Here is a 21,318-nt window from a genome sequence, read left to right on the forward strand (position 1 = left end):
CCCTGGTCCTGGAGAGAGACCCTCCTGTAGGTTTTAACTCCGACCCTGTTCCTGGAGAGACCCTACTGTAGGTTTTAACTCCAACCCCAGTTGTAACTGACCTGATTCATCTTATCAACCAGCTAATTATTAATATCAGGTAGATCAGGGTTGGAGCAAATACCTACAAGACAGTAGGACTCCAAGAACAGGGTTGGAGAACCCCATAGAGATAGATAGATGGCTCCTCTTTGTATCTGTGCCATGATAGGTGAGCAGGGCCATTTTGAAGTAGTACATTTTCTTCTTCGCGATTGGCTGATTCCTCCTGATGACCCGGTTGGACTCCAACTTAATTTATTTAACTACATTAAAATGGTGTAAGTCCTCAATGGCGCTGTCCATGTTAAATGGCCTTTCGGCCACTTGTATCGGGGTCTGTTACCATGGAGACGTGAGGTGGAGAAGTATCAGGGGTCCGTAACCATGGCTGCATCTGACAACACCCGAGAGTGGGTTACATCAGCAGATCTTGTTCTGTGATTGGTTTAAAAACCTGGTAGGAATCAAAGACATGCCTCTCATGGGCACCAAGCTCCTCCCACCACCCATATTCCATAACAGGCCCCACCAACTCAAATACAGATATCTACCCATCTAGGAACATATTCCCTCTCATCAACATAACATTGATACCACCACACACCAGTGTCAGGGTCATATTCATTAGTTCAAAACGTAGAAAAATGTTTTGCAATAGAAAACGAAAAAGGTCAGGTAGTCCCTGCCCGTTTGTCAGTTATCTTCTGTTAGGTGAACACGACCCTGAATAGTAGTAGGCCCACTAAACCAGGTGGAGGAGAGGAGGAGGAAGAGAGGAGAAGAGGAGGGAAGGGACGAGAGTAGGAGGAGGAGGAGAAGAGAAGGGAGGAGAAGAGGAGGGAAGAGAAGAGGAGGGAGGAGGGAGGAGAAGAGGAGGGAGGTGGAGAAGAAGAAGAAGAGGAGGGAGGTGGAGAAGAGAAGGGAGGAGAGCAGGAGAGAGGAGTAGAGGAGGGAGGTGGAGAAGAGAAGGGAGGAGAGCAGGAGAAGAGGAGGGAGGAGTAGAGGAGGGAGGTGGAGAAGAGAAGGGAGGAGAGCAGGAGAAGAGGAGGGAGGAGTAGAGGAGGGAGGTGGAGAAGAGAAGGGAGGAGAGCAGGAGAAGAGGAGGGAGGAGTAGAGGAGGGAGGAGTAGAGGAGTAGAGGAGGGAGGAGAGCAGGAGAAGAGGAGGGAGGAGTAGAGGAGGGAGGTGGAGAAGAGTAGGGAGGAGTAGAGGAGGGAGGAGTAGAGGAGGGAGGAGTAGAGGAGTAGAGGAGTAGAGGAGGGAGGAGTAGAGGCGTAGAGGAGTAGAGGAGGGAGGAGTAGAGGAGTAGAGGAGTAGATGAGGGAGGAGTAGAGGAGGGAGGAGTAGAGGAGTAGAGGAGTAGAGGAGTAGAGGAGTAGAGGAGTAGAGGAGGGAGGAGTAGAGGAGGGAGGTGTAGAGGAGTAGAGGAGTAGAGGAGGGAGGAGTAGAGGAGTAGAGGAGGGAGGAGTAGAGGAGTAGAGGAGTAGAGGAGGGAGGAGTAGAGGAGTAGAGGAGGGAGGAGTAGAGGAGTAGAGGAGGGAGGAGTAGAGGAGTAGAGGAGGGAGGAGTAGAGGAGTAGAGGAGGGAGGAGTAGAGGAGTAGAGGAGTAGAGGAGGGAGGAGTAGAGGAGTAGAGGAGTAGAGGAGGGAGGAGTAGAGGAGTAGAGGAGGGAGGAGTAGAGGAGTAGAGGAGGGAGGAGTAGAGGAGTAGAGGAGTAGAGGAGGGAGGAGTAGAGGAGGGAGGAGTAGAGGAGTAGAGGAGTAGAGGAGTAGAGGAGGGAGGAGTAGAGGAGTAGAGGAGGGAGGAGTAGAGGAGTAGAGGAGGGAGGAGTAGAGGAGTAGAGGAGTAGAGGAGTAGAGGAGTAGAGGAGGGAGGAGTAGAGGAGGGAGGAGTAGAGGAGTAGAGGAGGGAGGAGTAGAGGAGTAGAGGAGTAGAGGAGGGAGGAGTAGAGGAGTAGAGGAGGGAGGAGTAGAGGAGGGAGGAGTAGAGGAGTAGAGGAGTAGAGGAGGGAGGAGTAGAGGAGTAGAGGAGGGAGGAGTAGAGGAGGGAGGAGTAGAGGAGTAGAGGAGTAGAGGAGTAGAGGAGGGAGGAGTAGAGGAGTAGAGGAGGGAGGAGTAGAGGAGTAGAGGAGGGAGGAGTAGAGGAGGGAGGAGTAGAGGAGGGAGGAGTAGAGGAGTAGAGGAGGGAGGAGTAGAGGAGTAGAGGAGTAGAGGAGGGAGGAGTAGAGGAGTAGAGGAGGGAGGAGTAGAGGAGTAGAGGAGGGAGGAGTAGAGGAGGGAGGAGTAGAGGAGTAGAGGAGTAGAGGAGTAGAGGAGGGAGGAGTAGAGGAGTAGAGGAGGGAGGAGTAGAGGAGTAGAGGAGGGAGGAGTAGAGGAGGGAGGAGTAGAGGAGTAGAGGAGGGAGGAGTAGAGGAGTAGAGGAGTAGAGGAGGGAGGAGTAGAGGAGTAGAGGAGTAGAGGAGGGAGGAGTAGAGGAGTAGAGGAGTAGAGGAGTAGAGGAGGGAGGAGTAGAGGAGTAGAGGAGGGAGGAGTAGAGGAGGGAGGAGTAGAGGAGGGAGGAGTAGAGGAGTAGAGGAGGGAGGAGTAGAGGAGTAGAGGTGTAGAGGAGGGAGGAGTAGAGGAGTAGAGGAGGGAGGAGTAGAGGAGGGAGGAGTAGAGGAGTAGAGGAGTAGAGGAGTAGAGGAGGGAGGAGTAGAGGAGGGAGGAGTAGAGGAGTAGAGGAGGGAGGAGTAGAGGAGGGAGGAGTAGAGGAGTAGAGGAGGGAGGAGTAGAGGAGTAGAGGAGTAGAGGAGGGAGGAGTAGAGGAGTAGAGGAGGGAGGAGTAGAGGAGTAGAGGAGGGAGGAGTAGAGGAGTAGAGGAGTAGAGGAGTAGAGGAGTAGAGGAGGGAGGAGTAGAGGAGTAGAGGAGGGAGGAGTAGAGGAGTAGAGGAGGGAGGAGTAGAGGAGTAGAGGAGGGAGGAGTAGAGGAGTAGAGGAGTAGAGGAGGGAGGAGTAGAGGAGTAGAGGAGTAGAGGAGGGAGGAGTAGAGGAGTAGAGGAGGGAGGAGTAGAGGAGTAGAGGAGGGAGGAGTAGAGGAGTAGAGGAGTAGAGGAGGGAGGAGTAGAGGAGGGAGGAGTAGAGGAGGGAGGAGTAGAGGAGTAGAGGAGTAGAGGAGGGAGGAGTAGAGGAGTAGAGGAGTAGAGGAGTAGAGGAGGGAGGAGTAGAGGAGTAGAGGAGTAGAGGAGGGAGGAGTAGAGGAGTAGAGGAGTAGAGGAGGGAGGAGTAGAGGAGTAGAGGAGTAGAGGAGTAGAGGAGGGAGGAGTAGAGGAGGGAGGAGTAGAGGAGGGAGGAGGGAGGACCCTCTTCTGTCTCGGCACCCGGGAATGTCGGTGTGCCTTTTTCAGTTTTTTTAAATGTAATTTTAAATAGTGTTTTTTCTATTTCCATTATGTTCCTTTGTTTGGTCGTTACGGTAACCCCCCCCCCCCCCCACCACAGCCTGCCGTCAGAGACCCAATGCCTGCCATCCTGCTGGGCTAGTGGGGTGAGGTGAGCAGGGTAGCTGGACTGAGAGCTGTCTAGGTTCTCGAGGTCTGGAGCCATACCCAGTGTGGCCTGCAGGTTGGAGGCTTCTGTAGAGTGAGCTCAGCCTGGGGCTGGCTGGCTGGCTGGCTGGCTGAGGGCCTCTGAAACTGTGGCCCCAGGGCTGGACCAGGAAGGAGCCGCTCGGTGTAGCTGAAACTATGGCCCCAGGGCTGGACCAGGAGGCTCGGAGTCTGTAGCTATGACCCAGGGCTGAGATTAGGGGCCACGCTGTCATCTGTTAGCAGGGTAGTAGTTGGGATCCAGGTAGTTATATCCAGGGGTCTGAGCCAGACAGTAGTCCCTGTCTAGGAAGGTCTCATGGTGATGGACAGGCTCCAGATGGTGGCTGGGCAGGTGGCTCTCTGTCTTGTACAGGCTGGAGGAGGTAAACACAGGGGAAATACAGGTTCATGGATTGGGAAAAGGATTCCACCGATACAGTTGTGGCCAAATATATTGACACCCTTGTACTTCTCTTAAATAATTCCCAATTTCTTCTCTAGTAAGTTGGTCACCTTGCTATCGGTCCTTTTTATTTTTTGTAAACTCTATTTTTCTAAATTAAAATTGTAAACTTAAAGACAAATGGCACGGACAAATGTAGTGGCACCGCAGAGCTGGTACTTGATCAAGGGAACTGCAGACAAATTATTCTTGTAGCAATGAGCACTTTTCTTTTGGACATTTGTCCCACTCTTCAGCAGCAAACAAAAACTAATTCTTCCAATGTTAGAGGGGTGCCCTCCACCAACTGCTGTTGTCAGATCTTGTTATGAATGTGATTCAGATCAGGATTCTTCTCTGTTCAACCAAGTGTCCAAAACTGTGTCTCTGTTGAAGGTTGTGGGTCTTCCAGTAGGAGGACACCCTCAAACACATAAACGTCCCTTTTTCAGGACCCTGTCTTTCAAAGATAATTCGTAAAAATCCATATAACTTCACAGATCTTCATTGTAAAGGGTTTAAACACTGTTTCCCAATGCTTGTTCAATGAACCATAAACAATTAATGAACATGCACCTGTGGAACGGTCGTTAAGACACTAAGAGCTTACAGACGGTAGGCAATTAAGGTCACAATTATGAAAACTTACTACTGACTATGAAAAACACCAAAAGAAAGATGCCCAGAGTCCCTGCTCATCTGCGTAAACGTGCCTTAGGCATGCTGCTAGGAGGTATGAGGACTGCAGATGTGTCCAGGGCAATAAATTGCAATGTCCGTACTGTGAGACGCCTAAGACAGAGCTACAGGGAGACAGGACGGACAGCTGATCGTCCTCTCAGTGGCAGACCACGTGTAACAACAACTGCACAGAATTGGTACATCTGAACATCACACCTGCGGGACAGGTACAGGATGGCAACAACAACTGCCCGAGTTACACAAGGAACCCTCCATCAGTGCTCAGACTGTCCGTAACAGGTTGAGAGAGGCTGGACTGAGGGCTTGTAGGCCTGTTGTAAGGCAGGTCCTCACCAGACATCACCGGCAACAACGTTACCTAGGGGCACAAACCCACCATCGCTGGACCAGACAGGATTGGCAAAAAGTGCTCTTCACTGACGAGTCGCGGTTTTGTCTCACCAGGGGTGATTGTTGGATTTGCGTTTATCGTCGAAGGAATGAGCGTTACACCGAGGCCTGTGCTCTGGAGCGGGATGGATTTGGAGGGTCCGTCATGGTCTGGGGCGGTGTGTCACAGCATCATCGGACTGAGCTTGTTGTCATTGCAGGTAATCTCAACGCTGTGCGTTACAGGGAAGACATCCTCCTCCCTCATGTGGTACCCTTCCTGCAGGCTCATCCTGACATGACCCTCAGCATGACAATGCCACCAGCCATACTGCTCGTTCTGTGCATGATTTCTTGCAAGACAGGAATGTCAGTGTTCTGCCATGGCCAGTGAAGAGCCCAGATCTCAATCCCATTGAGCACGTCTGGGACCTGTTGGATCAGAGGGTGAGGGCTAGGGCCATTCCCCCCAGAAATGTCCGGGTACTTGCAGGTGCCTTGGTGGAAGAGTGGGGTAACATCTCACAGCAAGAACTGTCAAATCTGGTGCAGTCCATGGGATGCACTTAATGCAGCTGGTGGCCACACCAGATACTGACTGTTACTGTTGATTTTGACCCCCCCTTTGTTCAGGGACACATTATTCCATTTCTGTTAGTCACATGTCTGTGGAACTTGTTCAGTTTATGTCTCAGTTGTAGAATCTTATGTTCATACAAATATTTACACATGTTAAGATTGCTGAAAATAAACGCAGTTGACAGTGAGAGGATGTTTCTTTTAATGCTGAGTTTAGAAGCACCCAGGAATGGTTCAAGAAGAAATGCTGGACTGTTCTGAAATGAATAGAGAACTATTTAAGAAAAATGCAACAGGGGGTGCCAATATATTTGTCTGCAACTGTTAAGTAGTATAGAAGACAAAACGTCAACACTATAACACATTTCTTGTACCGTGGTGGGGGAAAAACAGAGGAATTATGGGTTAATACACAACGATGAAACAGTTAACACAGAGATCAACAGCATACGCAACAAGGCTGCTATGCCGGCGTAGGAAGCTACGAGGGGACTTACTTCCTGTCTTGCACAGGCTGGAGGTGGGAACAGGGTTCAGACATGTCAATCATGGCAACTGAAAACTGGCAACTTGATGCACATGCATCAATGAACTAACTCAAAATGTGAAAATAAACTTTTCCTGCATCTTAGCGGCATTTTTTTTTTTTTTTTACTGGTGTAAACTGGTATTATTGTTATGTCCCACACAATGTATTTTTACATGTGTTTTCAAAATAGTTTTAACACGTTTCAAGCATACTGAACAGAGCCCGAGCCAAATACGTTGACACACGCATCAATGAAACTGAAGTTGTCTACTGCACCAGGAACAAAACTATTAAGATGCAGGCAGGGTATATAATGGGAGTTAAACCTCTCCGTTTAACTCCATTTAAAATCATTAGCCTACTGAACAGAGCCCCAGCCAGGCAGGACTCACCAGTCGGAGCAGTTGGAACAGAAGTCCACAGCGTTGTCTGAGGGACAGTCCTGACAATGCCACCGCACGCCCTGGATGGGCTCCACACCACACACGTCACACTGCAGAGAGAGACATTAGCTAGTCTCAGATGATTTTAAAAAAATACTTGTCAAACGACATTATACTAAGGAGAGAGAGTTAGCTAGCTAGCACACATTATACTAAGGAGAGAGAGTTAGCTAGCACACATTACACTAAGGAGAGAGAGTTAGCTAGCACACATTACACTAAGGAGAGAGAGTTAGCTAGCACACATTACACTAAGGAGAGAGTTAGCTAGCACACATTACACTAAGGAGAGAGTTAGCTAGCTAGCACACATTATACTAAGGAGAGAGAGTTAGCTAGCACACATTATACTAAGGAGAGAGAGTTAGCTAGCACACATTACACTAAGGAGAGAGAGTTAGCTAGCACACATTACACTAAGGAGAGAGAGTTAGCTAGCACACATTACACTAAGGAGAGAGAGTTAGCTAGCACACATTACACTAAGGAGAGAGAGTTAGCTAGCACACATTACACTAAGGAGAGAGTTAGCTAGCTAGCACACATTATACTAAGGAGAGAGAGTTAGCTAGCACACATTATACTAAGGAGAGAGAGTTAGCTAGCACACATTACACTAAGGAGAGAGAGTTAGCTAGCACACATTACACTAAGGAGAGAGAGTTAGCTAGCACACATTACACTAAGGAGAGAGAGTTAGCTAGCACACATTACACTAAGGAGAGAGAGTTAGCTAGCACACATTACACTAAGGAGAGAGAGTTAGCTAGCACACATTACACTAAGGAGAGAGAGTTAGCTAGCACACATTACACTAAGGAGAGAGAGTTAGCTAGCACACATTACACTAAGGAGAGAGAGTTAGCTAGCACACATTACACTAAGGAGAGAGAGTTAGCTAGCACACGTTACACTAAGGAGAGAGAGTTAGCTAGCACACATTACACTAAGGAGAGAGAGTTAGCTAGCACACATTACACTAAGGAGAGAGAGTTAGCTAGCACACATTACACTAAGGAGAGAGAGTTAGCTAGCACACATTACACTAAGGAGAGAGAGTTAGCTAGCACACATTACACTAAGGAGAGAGAGTTAGCTAGCACACATTACACTAAGGAGAGAGAGTTAGCTAGCACACATTACACTAAGGAGAGAGAGTTAGCTAGCACACATTACACTAAGGAGAGAGAGTTAGCTAGCTAAGGACACAGACAGAGTTACACTAGGGTGTTGGGTCACCACCAGAACAGATTCAACACACCTTGGTATAGATTCTACAGGTGTCTTGATAGGGTGTTGGGTCACCACCAGAACAGATTCAACACACCTCGGTATAGATTCTACAGGTGTCTTGATAGGGTGTTGGGTCACCACCAGAACAGATTCAACACACCTCGGTATAGATTCTACAGGTGTCTTGATAGGGTGTTGGGTCACCACCAGAACAGATTCAACACACCTCGTTATAGATTCTACAGGTGTCTTGATAGGGTGTTGGGCCACCACCAGAACAGATTCAACACACCTTGGTATAGATTCTACAGGTGTCTTGATAGGGTGTTGGGTCACCACCAGAACAGATTCAACACACCTCGGTATAGATTCTACAGGTGTCTTGATAGGGTGTTGGGTCACCACCAGAACAGATTCAACACACCTCGGTATAGATTCTACAGGTGTCTGGAACTCTATTGGAGGGATGTGACACCGTTCTGCCGTGGAGAAATTCCATCATTTGGTGTTTTGTTGATGGTGGTGGAAAACACTGTCTCAAGTGTTCAATTGGATTGAGTTCTTTGAGTCAGTGACCACTGGTGCCCTGTGGATGGGGGGCGTTGTCATCCTAAAAGAGACCACTCCCATCTGGATAGAACTGCTTCGCCATAAGGTCGAAGGTGATCACTCACAACGGCTGTGAATTTACTGGCGTTTACCTTGCCCTCTAAGGGGTTGAGTGGACCTGAACCACGGCAGGAAAACGCACCTCACACCATAACAGAGCCATCAGAACCCTCATTTACTCAAGTGTTTCCTTTACTCTGGCAGGTACCTGTACATTCCAGCGGACAGCAGAGACACGTGGGTAGATAATCAGTAGATATAGCTTGAAGCCCGTATGAAAGCTGATTAACCACTACCTTGTATCCATGGTGATGTGTGTACCTTGTATCCATGGTGATGTGTGTACCTTGTATCCACGGTGATGTGTGTACCTTGTATCCATGGTGCAATGCCAATGGTGGTGTGTGTATGTTGTATCCATGGTGATGTGTGTACCTTGTATCCACGGTGATGTGTGTATGTTGTATCCACGGTGGTGTGTGTATGTTGTATCCACGGTGATGTGTGTACCTTGTATCCACGGTGATGTGTGTACCTTGTATCCACGGTGATGTGTGTACCTTGTATCCACGGTGATGTGTGTACCTTGTATCCATGGTGCAGGGCCATGCTACTCTCAGCCTGGATCTCCTGCAGTTTGTGTTTCTTCATTCTCTTCAGCTCCAGAAGCTCCTTGTACTCCGGCAGGTGTCTCAACTCCACAGGTACACCCTCCTCATCCTGGAGAAACACACACACACACGAAAACACACACACACAAACTATCACAGACTAACACTGACAGTGAGGTTTCTAAGGAGCATGCAGACCCTGTAACCGATAAAGTCTGACTCCTTGTAGTGACATTCCTTTACCACTAGAAAGGCACGGCCTTGTCAGAACCCCCTTCAAGCTAACCAGCTGTCATTCTGACTGCAACATTCTTTGCAAGGTAAAGCTCCACCTGATCTCAGCTCACTGATCACCATAGCAACACCCACCTGTAGCACTTGCTCCAGCAGGTATATTTCACTGGTCACCCCCAAAACCAATTCCTTCTTTGGCTGCCTTTCCTTCCAGTTCTCTGCTGCCAATGACTGGAACGAATTGCAAAAATCCCTGAAGCTGGAGACTCATATCTCGCTCACTAGCTTTAAGCACCAGCTGTCAGAGCAGCTCACAGATCACTGCACCTGTAAATATCCCATCCAACTACCTCATCCCCATACAGTATTTATTTCTTTATCTTGCTCCTTTGCACCCCAGTATCTCTACTTGCACATTCATCTTCTGCACATCCATCACTCCAGTGTTTAAATTGTAATTACTTCGCCACTACGACCTATTTATTGCCTTACCTCCCTAATCTTACCTCATTTGCATACACTGTACATATATTTTTTTCTCTATTGTGTTATTGACTGTACGTTTGTTTATGTGTAACTCTGTGTTGTTGTTTTTTATTTATTTAAATTTTTACCCCTTTTTCTCCCCAATTTCATGGTATCCAATTGTTGTAGTAGCTACTATCTTGTCTCATCGCTACAACTCCCGTACAGGCTCGGGAAAGACGAAGGTTGAAAGCCATGCGTCCTCCGATACACAACCCAACCAGCCGCACTGCTTCTTAACACAGCGTGCATCCAACCCGGAAGCCCGCCGCACCAATGTGTCGGAGGAAACACCGTGCACTTGGCGACCTTGGTTAGCGCGCACTGCACCTGGCCTGCCATAGCAGTCGCTGGTGTGCGATGAGACAAGAATATCCCTACCGGCCAATGGGCGCGAACCCAGAGTCTCTGGTGGCACAGCTGGCGCTGCAGTACAGCGCCCTTAACCATTCTCAACTGGTCTACCTGGTTAAATAAAGGTGAAATAAACTAAAAATTCGAACAGTCTAATAAATACATGTGACATAAGCTTTCACAAAAATAATAATTTGGTTGTGTTTATGAAGGTCTTAGGTAGTATTAGACTACGCATTGTCTGTCTTTTTCAATAGCATTTATAAACTTTATGTTACTGTCGGCTATATGTAAAAACGATGAAACACAACATGTCTGGAAACAGAATGTGTCTGTTTCCAGGCAGTGCCTTCTCGCTTCTTTATCATCAAAACAGTGGTAACACAGGGAGAAAGGTGTCCCCTACATGTCAAAACAGAGTGTCCCCTACATGTCAAAACAGAGTGTCCCCTACATGTTAAAACAGAGTGTCCCCTAAATGTCAAAACAGAGTGTCCCCTAAATGTCAAAACAGAGTGTCCCCTACATGTCAAAACAGAGTGTCCCCTAAATGTCAAAACAGAGTGTCCCCTAAATGTCAAAACAGAGTGTCCCCTACATGTCAAAACAGAGTGTCCCCTAAATGTCAAAACAGAGTGTCCCCTAAATGTCAAAACAGAGTGTCCCCTACATGTCAAAACAGAGGTAACAGATGGAGAAAGGTGTCCCCTACATGTCTGACCAGAAGCTTGCCATACACACGCTCTTTCACCGAATGCTCCACAGACATACAGGATTGAAATTAATGCTTCCAATTTATCAACAGACAGTGTCTCCTTGCTCCTTGTGCATCTCAGCCCCAGTACAGTCCCTGATTCCAGACAGTGTCTCCTTGAGTGTCTCAGCCCCAGTATCTGATCCCAGGCACTGCCATCTCACCGTTTCATTTGGTAGAGCTCAGTGCGCACCGTTCTGGCTTTTTTGCCCATAGGCCTCGGCGGCGTAGGGTCATGGGCCTCGGCGGCGTAGGGTCATGGGCCTCGGCGGCGTAGGGTCATGGGCCTCGGCGGCGTAGGGTCATGGGCCACGGCGGCATAGGGTCTTAGGCCTCGGCGGCATAGGGTCTTAGGCCTCGGCGGCATAGGGTCTTAGGCCTCGGCGGCATAGGGTCTTAGGCCTCGGCGGCATAGGGTCTTAGGCCTCGACGGCATAGGGTCTTAGGCCTCGGCGGCATAGGGTCTTAGGCCTCGGCGGCATAGGGTCTTAGGCCTCGGCGGCATAGGGTCTTAGGCCTCGGCGGCATAGGGTCTTAGGCCTCGACGGCATAGGGTCTTAGGCCTCGGCGGCATAGGGTCTTAGGCCTCGGCGGCATAGGGTCTTAGGCCTCGGCGGCATAGGGTCTTAGGCCTCTGAGGTTCAGGCTGAGGCTCAGAATCAGAAGTATGTTCAGAGATGTCATGAATCCTTTCATCCATCTGAGTTGTTGTCATTCAGCATGTGCATCCATTCCTCTTGGTCTTCCTGCCATTGTAAATTCCACATGCTCCCACGGTGTACTCCAAGCAGGCCAGAGTAGACTGATAAAACAGCTTGGATTAGGTGGACTGATAGAGGGTACACACCATATAGAGATTACAATTACAATGGATCAGTACAATAGAATGACCCTGTTCTTTATTCACAATCAGTGATTATATAATTATGTATTGTTCACTTCCCCTCAGCATCAACTCACCCATTCTCCCCCTTTCTACCGTCATACTTTACTTCATCTGCTGTTATATGTTTTGGTATAGTTTAGGTTCAGTTTAGGTTCAGTTTTGGTATAGTTTAGGTTCAGTTTTGGTACAGTTTAGGTTCAGTTTTGGTATAGTTTAGGTTCAGTTTTGGTACAGTTTAGGTTCAGTTTTGGTATAGTTTAGGTTCAGTTTTGGTATAGTTTAGGTTCAGTTTAGGTTCAGTTTTGGTATAGTTTAGGTTCAGTTTTGGTATAGTTTAGGTTCAGTTTAGGTTCAGTTTAGGTTCAGTTTTGGTATAGTTTAGGTTCAGTTTTGGTATAGTTTAGGTTCAGTTTAGGTTCAGTTTAGGTTCAGTTTTGGTATAGTTTAGATTCAGTTTAGGTTCAGTTTTGGTATAGTTTAGGTTCAGTTTAGGTTCAGTTTAGGTTCAGTTTTGGTATAGTTTAGGTTCAGTTTTGGTACAGTTTAGGTTCAGTTTTGGTATAGTTTAGGTTCAGTTTTGGTATAGTTTAGGTTCAGTTTTGGTACAGTTTAGGTTCAGTTTTGGTATAGTTTAGGTTCAGTTTTGGTACAGTTTAGGTTCAGTTTTGGTATAGTTTAGGTTCAGTTTAGGTTCAGTTTTGGTATAGTTTAGGTTCAGTTTTGGTATAGTTTAGGTTCGACAGATTTAGACAGTGTGTCATATAGACTGATTTAGACAGTGTGTTTTATAGACTGATTTAGACAGTGTGTTATATAGACTGATTTAGACAGTGTGTTATATAGACAGTGTGTTATATAGACTGATTTAGACAATGTGTTACATAGACTGATTCAGACAGTGTGTCTTATAGACTGATTTAGACAGTGTGTTATATAGACTGATTTAGACTGTGTGTTATATAGACTGATTTAGACAGTGTGTCATATAGACAGTGTGTTATATAGACAGTGTGTTATATAGACTGATTTAGGCAGTGTGTCATATAGACTGATTTAGACAGTGTGTTATATAGACTGATTTAGACTGTGTGTCATATAGACAGTGTGTTATATAGACTGATTTAGGCAGTGTGTTATATAGACTGATTTAGACAGTGTGTCATATAGACTGATTTAGACAGTGTGTCATATAGACTGATTTAGACAGTGTGTCATATAGACTGATTTAGACAATGTGTTACATAGACTGATTCAGACAGTGTGTCATATAGACTGATTTAGACAGTGTGGTATATAGACAGTGTGTTATATAGACTGATTTAGACAGTGTGTTATATAGACAGTGTGGTTATATAGACTGATTTAGACTGTGTCATAGACTGATTTAGACTGTGTTTTATAGACTGATTTAGACAGTGTGTCATATAGACTGATTTAGACAGTGTGTCATATAGACTGATTCAGACAGTGTGTTATATAGACTGATTTAGACAGTGTGTTATATAGACTGATTTAGACAGTGTGTTATATAGACTGATTTAGACAGTGTGTTATATAGACTGATTTAGACAGTGTGTTATATAGACAGTGTGTTATATAGACTGATTTAGACAGTGTGTTATATAGACTGATTTAGACAGTGTGTTATATAGACTGATTTAGACAGTGTGTCATAAATACTGATTTAGACAGTGTGTTATATAGACAGTGTGTCATATAGACTGATTTAGACAGTGTGTTATATAGACAGTGTGTTATATAAACTGATTTAGACAGTGTGTCATATAGACTGATTTAGACAGTGTGTTATATAGACTGATTTAGGCAGTGTGTCATATAGACTGATTTAGACAGTGTGTTATATAGACTGATTTAGACTGTGTGTCATATAGACAGTGTGTTATATAGACTGATTTAGGCAGTGTGTTATATAGACTGATTTAGACAGTGTGTCATATAGACTGATTTAGACAGTGTGTCATATAGACTGATTTAGACAGTGTGTCATATAGACTGATTTAGACAATGTGTTACATAGACTGATTCAGACAGTGTGTCATATAGACTGATTTAGACAGTGTGGTATATAGACAGTGTGTTATATAGACTGATTTAGACTGTGTGTTATATAGACAGTGTGGTTATATAGACTGATTTAGACTGTGTCATAGACTGATTTAGACTGTGTTTTATAGACTGATTTAGACAGTGTGTTTTATAGACTGATTTAGACAGTGTGTTTTATAGACTGATTTAGACAGTGTGTTTTATAGACTGATTTAGACAGTGTGTCATATAGACTGATTTAGACAGTGTGTTATATAGACAGTGTGTCATATAGACTGATTTAGACAGTGTGTTATATAGACAGTGTGTCATATAAACTGATTTAGACAGTGTGTCATATAGACTGATTTAGACAGTGTGTCATATAGACTGATTTAGACAGTGTGTCATATAGACTGATTTAGACAGTGTGTCATATAGACTGATTTAGACAGTGTGGTTTTTAGACTGATTTAGACAGTGTGTCATATAGACAGTGTGTTATATAGACTGATTTAGACAGTGTGTCATATAGACTGATTTAGACAGTGTGTTTTATAGACTGATTCAGACAGTGTGGTCATATAGACTGATTCAGACAGTGTGGTCATATAGACTGATTTAGACAGTGTGTTTTATAGACTGATTTAGACAGTGTGTTTTATAGACTGATTTAGACAGTGTGTTATATAGACAGTGTGTTATATAGACTGATTTAGACAGTGTGTTTTATAGACTGATTTAGACAGTGTTATATAGACAGTGTGTTATATAGACTGATTTAGACAGTGTGTCATATAGACTGATTTAGACAGTGTGTTTTATAGACTGATTTAGACAGTGTGTTATATAGACTGATTTAGACAGTGTGTTATATAGACTGATTTAGACAGTGTGTTATATAGACTGATTTAGACAGTGTGTTATATAGACAGTGTGTTATATAGACTGATTTAGACAGTGTGTTATATAGACTGATTTAGACAGTGTGTTATATAGACTGATTTAGACAGTGTGTCATAAATACTGATTTAGACAGTGTGTTATATAGACAGTGTGTCATATAGACTGATTTAGACAGTGTGTTATATAGACAGTGTGTTATATAAACTGATTTAGACAGTGTGTCATATAGACTGCTTTAGACAGTGTGTCATATAGACTGATTTAGACAGTGTGTCATATAGACTGATTTAGACAATGTGTTACATAGACTGATTCAGACAGTGTGTCATATAGACTGATTTAGACAGTGTGGTATATAGACAGTGTGTTATATAGACTGATTTAGACTGTGTGTTATATAGACAGTGTGGTTACATAGACTGATTTAGACTGTGTCATAGACTGATTTAGACTGTGTTTTATAGACTGATTTAGACAGTGTGTTATATAGACTGATTTAGACAGTGTGTTATATAGACTGATTTAGACAGTGTGTTTTATAGACTGATTTAGACAGTGTGTTTTATAGACTGATTTAGACAGTGTGTCATATAGACTGATTTAGACAGTGTGTTATATAGACAGTGTGTCATATAGACTGATTTAGACAGTGTGTTATATAGACAGTGTGTCATATAAACTGATTTAGACAGTGTGTCATATAGACTGATTTAGACAGTGTGTCATATAGACTGATTTAGACAGTGTGTCATATAGACTGATTTAGACAGTGTGTCATATAGACTGATTTAGACAGTGTGGTTTTTAGACTGATTTAGACAGTGTGTCATATAGACAGTGTGTTATATAGACTGATTTAGACAGTGTGTCATATAGACTGATTTAGACAGTGTGTCATATAGACTGATTTAGACAGTGTGTTTTATAGACTGATTCAGACAGTGTGGTCATATAGACTGATTCAGACAGTGTGGTCATATAGACTGATTTAGACAGTGTGTTTTATAGACTGATTTAGACAGTGTGTTTTATAGACTGATTTAGACAGTGTGTTATATAGACAGTGTGTTATATAGACTGATTTAGACAGTGTGTTTTATAGACTGATTTAGACAGTGTTATATAGACAGTGTGTTATATAGACTGATTTAGACAGTGTGTCATATAGACTGATTTAGACAGTGTGTTATATAGACTGATTTAGACAGTGTGTTATATAGACTGATTTAGACAGTGTGTTATATAGACTGATTTAGACAGTGTGTTATATAGACTGATTTAGACAGTGTGTTATATAGACAGTGTGTTATATAGACTGATTTAGACAGTGTGTTATATAGACTGATTTAGACAGTGTGTTATATAGACTGATTTAGACAGTGTGTCATAAATACTGATTTAGACAGTGTGTTATATAGACAGTGTGTCATATAGACTGATTTAGACAGTGTGTTATATAGACAGTGTGTTATATAAACTGATTTAGACAGTGTGTCATATAGACTGATTTAGACAGTGTGTTATATAGACTGATTTAGGCAGTGTGTCATATAGACTGATTTAGACAGTGTGTTATATAGACTGATTTAGACTGTGTGTCATATAGACAGTGTGTTATATAGACGGATTTAGGCAGTGTGTTATATAGACTGATTTAGACAGTGTGTCATATAGACTGCTTTAGACAGTGTGTCATATAGACTGATTTAGACAGTGTGTCATATAGACTGATTTAGACAATGTGTTACATAGACTGATTCAGACAGTGTGTCATATAGACTGATTTAGACAGTGTGGTATATAGACAGTGTGTTATATAGACTGATTTAGACTGTGTGTTATATAGACAGTGTGGTTACATAGACTGATTTAGACTGTGTCATAGACTGATTTAGACTGTGTTTTATAGACTGATTTAGACAGTGTGTTATATAGACTGATTTAGACAGTGTGTTTTATAGACTGATTTAGACAGTGTGTTTTATAGACTGATTTAGACAGTGTGTCATATAGACTGATTTAGACAGTGTGTTATATAGACAGTGTGTCATATAGACTGATTTAGACAGTGTGTTATATAGACAGTGTGTCATATAAACTGATTTAGACAGTGTGTCATATAGACTGATTTAGACAGTGTGTCATATAGACTGATTTAGACAGTGTGTCATATAGACTGATTTAGACAGTGTGTCATATAGACTGATTTAGACAGTGTGGTTTTTAGACTGATTTAGACAGTGTGTCATATAGACAGTGTGTTATATAGACTGATTTAGACAGTGTGTCATATAGACTGATTTAGACAGTGTGTCATATAGACTGATTTAGACAGTGTGTTTTATAGACTGATTCAGACAGTGTGGTCATATAGACTGATTCAGACAGTGTGGTCATATAGACTGATTTAGACAGTGTGTTTTATAGACTGATTTAGACAGTGTGTTTTCTAGACTGATTTAGACAGTGTGTTATATAGACAGTGTGTTATATAGACTGATTTAGACAGTGTGTTTTATAGACTGATTTAGACAGTGTGTTTTATAGACTGATTTAGACAGTGTGTTTTATAGACTGATTTAGACAGTGTGTTATATAGACAGTGTGTTATATAGACTGATTTAGACAGTGTGTTTTATAGACTGATTTAGACAGTGTGTTTTATAGACTGATTTAGACAGTGTTATATAGACAGTGTGTTATATAGACTGATTTAGACAGTGTGTTATATAGACAGTGTGTCATATAAACTGATTTAGACAGTGTGTCATATAGACTGATTTAGACAGTGTGTTTTATAGACTGATTTAGACAGTGTGTTTTATAGACTGATTTAGACAGTGTGTTTTATAGACTGATTTAGACAGTGTGTTATATAGACAGTGTGTTATATAGACTGATTTAGACAGTGTGTTTTATAGACTGATTTAGACAGTGTGTTTTATAGACTGATTTAGACAGTGTTATATAGACAGTGTGTTATATAGACTGATTTAGACAGTGTGTCATATAGACTGATTTAGACAGTGTGTTTTATAGACTGATTTAGACAGTGTGTCATATAGACTGATTCAGACAGTGTGTTATATAGACTGATTGAGGTGGGCATTACTTTAAAACATGTCAGAGTAATAAAACAATGAGCAGTCAAAATTATTAACGGTTCTAGTGTTAACTCTGCTTGTTTCACTGAATGACAGGGTGTACATCTGAGCTTTGCTGCTGACGCACTTTGACAGCACATGTCTGTGTGTGTGTGTGTGTGTGTGTGTGTGTGTGTGTGTGTGTGTGTGTGTGTGTGTCTCTCAGCAGGGAACAGTGACTATTCGTTTCTTAAAGGTTGCACACATCAGAGAGGGAGAGGGGGAGGGAGGGAGGGAGGGAGGGAGGGAGAGAGAGAGAGGGAGGGAGAGAGAGAGAGAGAGAGAGAGAGAGAGAGAGAGAGAGGGAGGGAGGGAGGGAGGGAGGGAGGGAGGGAGGGAGGGAGGGAGGGGGAGGGAAATGTCAGATCTAGCATCTTGGGGGGAGGGAGGGAGGGAGGGAGGGAGGGAGGGAGGGAGGGAGAGAGAGAGAGAGAGAGGGAGGGAGAGAGAGAGAGAGAGAGAGAGGGAGGGAGGGAGGGAGGGAGGGAGGGAGGGAGGGAGGGAGAGAGAGAGGGGGAGGGAAATGTCAGATCTAGCATCTTGGGGGGAGGGAGGGAGGGAGCGAGAAAGAGAGAGAGTGACAGATGAGAGGGAAGGAGAGAGAGACAGATGAGAGGGAGGGAGGGAGGGAGGGAGGGAGGGAGGGAGGGAGGGAGGGAGGGAGGGAGGGAGGGAGGGAGGGAGGGAGACAGATGAGAGATAGGGAGAGAGAGACAGATGAGGGGGAGGGAGGGAACAAGAGAAAGACAGATGAGAGGGAGAGAGGGAGCGAGAGAGACAGATGAGAGGGAGAGAGAGGGAGGGAGGGAGATAGAGAGAGACAGATGAGAGGGAGAGAGAGGGAGCGAGAGAGACAGATGAGAGATAGGGAGAGAGAGACAGATGAGAAGGAGGGAGGGAGGGATGGAGGGAGGGAGGGAGGGATGGAGGAAGGGAGGGAGGGAGAGAGAGAGAGAGAGAGAGAGAGGGAGGGAGGGAGGGAGAGACAGATGAGAGGGAGAGAGAGGGAGGGAGGGAGCAAGAGAGACAGATGAGAGATAGGGAGAGAGAGACAGATGAGGGGGAGGGAGGGAACGAGAGAAAGACAGATGAGAGGGAGAGAGGGAGCGAGAGAGACAGATGAGAGGGAGAGAGAGGGAGGGAGGGAGATAGAGAGAGACAGATGAGAGGGAGAGAGAGGGAGGGAGGGAGCGAGAGAGACAGAAGAGATGGAGAGAGAGAGGGAGGGAGACAGATGAGAGGGAGAGAGAGGGAGCGAGAGAAAGACAGGTGAGGGAGAGAGAGGGAGGGAGGGAACGAGAGAAAGACAGATGAGAGGGAGAGAGGGGGAGGGAGGGAGCGAGAGAGACAGATGAGAGGGAGAGAGGGGGAGGGAGGGAGCGAGAGAGAGAGACAGATGAGAGGGAGAGAGGGGGAGGGAGGGAGCGAGAGAGAGAGAGATGAGAGGGAGGGAGCGAGAGAGACAGATGAGAGGGAGGGAGGGAACGAGAGAAAGACAGATGAGAGGGAGCGAGATGGAGAGGAAGATAGACTGCGGAGTAGAGATGTAGTGTGGTCAGTGTGGGGTACCGTGTGGTCAGTGTGGGGTACCGTGTGGTCAGTGTGTGGTACCGTGTGGTCAGTGTGTCGTACCGTGTCGTCTCCATCGGGGTCCTGCAGGGAGCTGTAGTAGGCCGCTCTCTCATCCTCTTCTTCCATAAAGACGGGAGGCTCATATGACGTCAGGAAGGTAGACGGTCGGTACAGGTGCTTGTTCAGGTGGTGCTGCCTCTTATTGGACACCTACAGACAACAACAACATTATCAACAACATCATTACCTATTACTAGCCTGTTCAACCTCTCTTTCGTATCGTCTGAGATCCCCAAAGATTGGAAAGCTGCCACGGTCATCTCCCTCTTCAAAGGGGGAGACACTCTAGACCCAAACTGCTACAGACCTATATCTATCCTACCCTGCCTTTCTAAGATCTTCGAAAGCCAAGTTAACAAACAGATTAACGACCACTTCGAATCCCACCGTACCTTCTCCACTATGCAATCTGGTTTCCGAGCTGGTCGTGGGTGCACCTCTGCCATGCTCAAGGTCCTAAACAACATCATAACCACCATCGATATGAGACAATACTGTGCAACTGTATTCATCTACCTGGCCAAGGCTTTCGACTCTTGTCAATCACCGCATTCTTATTGGCAGAATAAACAGCCTTGGTATCTCAAATGACTGCCTCGCCTGGTTCACCAACTACTTCTCAGATTGAGTTCAGTGTGTCAAATCGGAGGGCCTGTTGTCCGGACCTCTGGCAGTATCTATGGGGGTGCCACAGGGTTCAATTCTTGGACCGACTCTTTTCTCTGTATACATCAATGATGTCGCTCTTGCTGCTGGTGAGTCTCTGATCCACCTCTACGCAGACAACACCATTCTGTATACCTCTGGCCCTTCATTGGACACTGTGTTAACGAGCTTCAATGCCATACAACTCTCCTTCCGTGGCATCCAACTGCATGCTCTTCAACCGATCACTGCCCACACCCTACCGCCCGTCCAGCATCACTACTCTGGATGGTTCTGACTTGTGAATATGTGGACAACTACAAATACCTAGGTGTCTGGTTAGACTGTAAACTCTCCTTCCAGACTCACATTAAGCATCTCCAATCCAAAATTAAATCTAGAATCGGCTCCCTATTTCGCAACAAAGCATCCTTCACTCATGCTGCCAAACATACCCTCGTAAAACTGACTATCCTACCGATCCTCGACTCCGGCGATGTCATTTACAAATTAGCCTCCAACACTCTACTCAGCAAATTGGATGCAATCTATCACAGTGCAATCCATTTTATCACCAAAGCCCCATATACTACCCACCACTGCGACCTGTACGCTCTCGTTGGCTGGCCCTCGCTTCATACTCGTCGCCAAACCCACTGGCTCCAGGTCATCTACAAGCCTCTGCTAGGTAAAGCCCCGCCTTATCTCAGCTCACTGGTCACCATAACAGCACCAACCCGTAGCACGCGCTCCAGCAGGTATATCTCACTGGTCACCCCTAAAGCTAGCACTTCCTTTGGCCACCTTTCCTTCCAGTTCTCTGCTGCAATGACTGGAACGAACTGCAAAAATCCCTGAAGCTGGACTGTTTACAGATGGGCTGTGAACAGGTGCAGTGATCTGTGAGCTGCTCTGACAGCTGGTGCTTAAAGCTAGCTTTAAGCACCAGCTGTCAGAGCAGCTCACAGATCACTGCACCTGTTCACAGCCCATCTGTAAACAGCCCACCTATCTATCTACCTCATCCCCAT

General features: G+C 45.0%; 1 protein-coding gene across 1 annotated transcript in view; it reads right to left on the reverse strand.

Annotated features, from left to right (window-relative positions):
• Positions 1-3,874: 3,874 nt before the first annotated feature.
• Positions 3,875-21,318, reverse strand: part of LOC139375776 (ZZ-type zinc finger-containing protein 3-like) — a 52,901-nt gene continuing 35,457 nt past the window's right edge. The window contains exons 9-12 of the mRNA XM_071117617.1: positions 19,643-19,792; positions 9,137-9,271; positions 6,659-6,759; positions 3,875-4,019 (exon numbers count right to left, since the gene is read on the reverse strand). Of these exons, the coding sequence (XP_070973718.1) occupies positions 3,875-4,019; positions 6,659-6,759; positions 9,137-9,271; positions 19,643-19,792 (531 nt within the window). The remainder of the gene's footprint in view (positions 4,020-6,658; positions 6,760-9,136; positions 9,272-19,642; positions 19,793-21,318) is intronic.

Source organism: Oncorhynchus clarkii, chromosome 20 (assembly GCF_045791955.1).
Source record: "Oncorhynchus clarkii lewisi isolate Uvic-CL-2024 chromosome 20, UVic_Ocla_1.0, whole genome shotgun sequence".
Taxonomy (NCBI): domain Eukaryota; kingdom Metazoa; phylum Chordata; class Actinopteri; order Salmoniformes; family Salmonidae; genus Oncorhynchus; species Oncorhynchus clarkii.